A 3114-nucleotide genomic window follows, 5' to 3' on the forward strand; every position below is an offset into this window, starting at 1 on the left:
TATATATTATAGTTGCAACAGTATGGGGTGTCATTTGCAAACAATGAAATAATAATGTTCACAACAAGTTTCATTATGGAAAAATATGCATCAGATCTCACAGATTTGATGATGGAAAAAGTTACATTACAGATGCAATTATTACAAAACCAAGTAACCCTCTTCGGTCTCAAAGAAAAAGTAAGCATCCTTCAAAAATTTCATTGGAAAAGAAATTCTAAATTCTGAGGTAACTTTTAAGAAACATTGAACCATCTCATAAATGGTACATAACATTAAATTAAGAAAAAAGCTCAGAAAAATGCCAACAGAAAAAAGCTGCTAATCTTCATTCTACTGTTTCGCTTTTCTTGTATCCTGCTTATCATTACCAAAAACCAAATAGCGATTTATGCTTATGCAACTATTTGCTCACACTCTACTTTCTCAGTCTGCAGTTCCTTGACTGCTCTTATGAGACCTCTCGTAATTCCATTAAGATACAATCCACTATTTCTCATTTCTTCTAGCAGTTTCTCTGACGTTTCCCAATCTAGTGCTTTCAGGCAAAGCGATTGGATCAACTTGTTGTATTCATCAGTCGTGGGTTGGACCCCAAAATCTTTCATCTCGTGAAACAACTCCAAAGCTCTGTCAAACTGTTCCAGTTTGCAAAAGCTGGAGATGAGTGTATGGTAAGTCACAGGAGTCAATTTTGCATGCTTCTTTTTTGCTTCAGATAAGATAATGCATGCCTCCTCCATCTGACCACCTTTTGCATAACCACTCATAATAACGGTGTAGGTAAAAACATCTGGTTTCAATCCCCTACTCTCCATCAGCTTCAACATCTCTATCGCATCTTGCATATCCCCAGCCTTAGAATAGCCATTGATAACCGAATTGAAAACTGCATTTCCAGGAGGTGGGCCTTCTTTTGTCATCTGAATAAGCAACTTTCTAGCCCCATCAACATCCTTTATCCTGCATAACCCTTGAACAACAGCTGAAAAGGGCTTTATCGCATATTTCCGTGCTTCACCAGTAATCTCCTCCAGCAAGTCTAGAGCTAATTTAACATTTTCATCCTCCCTACTAAGTGAACTGATCAAAAAATAAACAGACGAGCTAGGCCGGCACTGCTTCTCCTCCTTCAACAACAAATACACCGAATGGGCATCTTTAGCCATTCCAGCCTTGCAGAACCAAGATATGATCCTACCAACCTTCTCAGCATCGGGCGAGCTTCTTGCCTCAATCATCTTCTCAGAAACAGACTTAGCACAATCAAAATCTCCACTCTTGCAAAGCCCCTCAATTGCAACGTAATATGAATCCGCACTCGGGACACATCCAAAACCATCAAACTTGCTCAACACCACCAAAGCAGCTCTTCCTTCCCCCAATTTCGTGAACGAAGACATCAACACATTAAGAATATCCACATTCAACAAATTGCTCTCATTCTCCCCAACCCTCTTAACCAAATCCCACAAAGAATACATATCTTCCTTGGTCACACCTTCCCCACACATTGCAAGCACAACCCCATCCAATATCTGCCTATTGACTCGAAACTCGGGTTTCTCCTTCAAACCCCACTTGAAGAACCTAATCAAATTCTCCCCCACAACAACCGGAGTTTCGACTACTTTAACCACAAAATCTTCATGTAAAGTCAAATCCAAATCCCTAAAACTAGACTCAAGTGACCCATCAGCACTACCACTAAGCAAAGACAACAACCCCTCCAATTTCTCCACATCAATCTCGTGAGCCTCTTCCTCCTCCCCTACCTCCCCAATCTCAGCAGAACCCAGTTCCTCTGAAACACCAGCAACCCCATCCCCGGGGGCAAAATCGTCATTTTCGTTTTCAGCGACGGAAAACGGAGGCGGTTCTGCGGTGTCAGAATAACTGAGGTTTTCGGAAAGCTGAGAGAAGAACCTGGGAAGAGGGGATCTAGTGGGGAAATGAGAGAGTGGGGTTAGGGTTTTAGAGGGGAGTACCTTGGGGTTTTGGGTAGAAGCAACAAAGTTATCTGCTGCCTTGGTCAAAAGAGAAGCTCTTGATCTTGCGGCGACTGACCTCCACATCTCTGCTTGCAACTGTTCTCTTTGGATTCCTCACAGTGAAGAGACGGAGGTTGTCTGTTAAAAGTGATTTGCGAGGTGCTTCTTCAATGCCAAGTGCTGCTAAGTGCTAACAGAGATGAACTGCGGAAGATAAAAGAGTGAAAGACCACCTACTCGATGAACCGGTTAATGTTTTTAGTTTTTTACTTATATTTTATAAAAAAAGAAAAAAATTAATCGTTTAGGTTTAAAATAAATAAGATAATTTTATTTATAATGCCGAATCAATTTCCCTTTGGAGGCGTTTGTTTGCCAGGATTAGCACCTGTATAGGACAGAAAAATATCCAAACAGATGTTTGGTAGTTCAGATTATTCTAGAATAAAATAAATAAATTCTGTCAGTGTAGGATATGAAATCTTGTTAGAAAACTGTTATATACATAATCTGTGCAGGATTTCAACGACGATCAGATCGTATCTCTTGACCAACCTTAATTTCTCTCCCCTCTCTCACCTCAATTTCTCTCGATCAAATCTTGCTTCCCCATCTCCTTCTACAGACGCACCACCTCCAATTAGGGGTGGGTTCGGTTTTGTTCGGTTCGGTTTTCACCTAAAACCAGAAACCAAACCGAATAAAAAATTTTGTTCGGTTCGGTTTGTCATTTTTTGAGACCTTGAACCAGAAACCAAACCAAACCGTGGTTCGGTTCGGTTTCGGTTTTTCTTCTTCTTTTTAAAATAATTTTTCTTAAAATTTGTATGTTTTTAGCTTAGTAAAAAATTATCGTACTTTAGGTTTTTTTTTCCCATTACTTGTTCTTATAAGCACATATAATATATCAATAAAATTTATAATAATGATTATCTAACAAACCAACAATTTATAAACCAAATAGATAATTTAAAAGTTTAATACTCAATAATTTCGAAAGCGTTGGGAATTGACCACACTAGCACACCATGAAACCATAATTTTAAAACTTCTAAGTTCATCTTGAATACAAAATATAGACTTCATAGTTTTAGTCCATCCAAATAAATTCCGAATTTTAAAG

At 38.9% G+C, this 3114-nt stretch overlaps 1 protein-coding gene across 1 annotated transcript; it reads right to left on the reverse strand.

Moving 5' to 3' along the window:
* Nucleotides 1–332: 332 nt before the first annotated feature.
* LOC101292432 (pentatricopeptide repeat-containing protein At3g02650, mitochondrial-like) lies at nt 333–2103 on the reverse strand. Its single transcript, XM_004303166.1, has one exon. The coding sequence runs from the start codon at nt 2073–2075 to the stop codon at nt 396–398; it is 1680 nt and encodes a 559-aa protein (XP_004303214.1). The 5' UTR covers nt 2076–2103; the 3' UTR covers nt 333–395.
* Between the last annotated feature and the right edge of the window lie 1011 nt (nt 2104–3114).

This window comes from Fragaria vesca, linkage group LG6 (genome assembly GCF_000184155.1).
Source record: "Fragaria vesca subsp. vesca linkage group LG6, FraVesHawaii_1.0, whole genome shotgun sequence".
Taxonomy (NCBI): domain Eukaryota; kingdom Viridiplantae; phylum Streptophyta; class Magnoliopsida; order Rosales; family Rosaceae; genus Fragaria; species Fragaria vesca.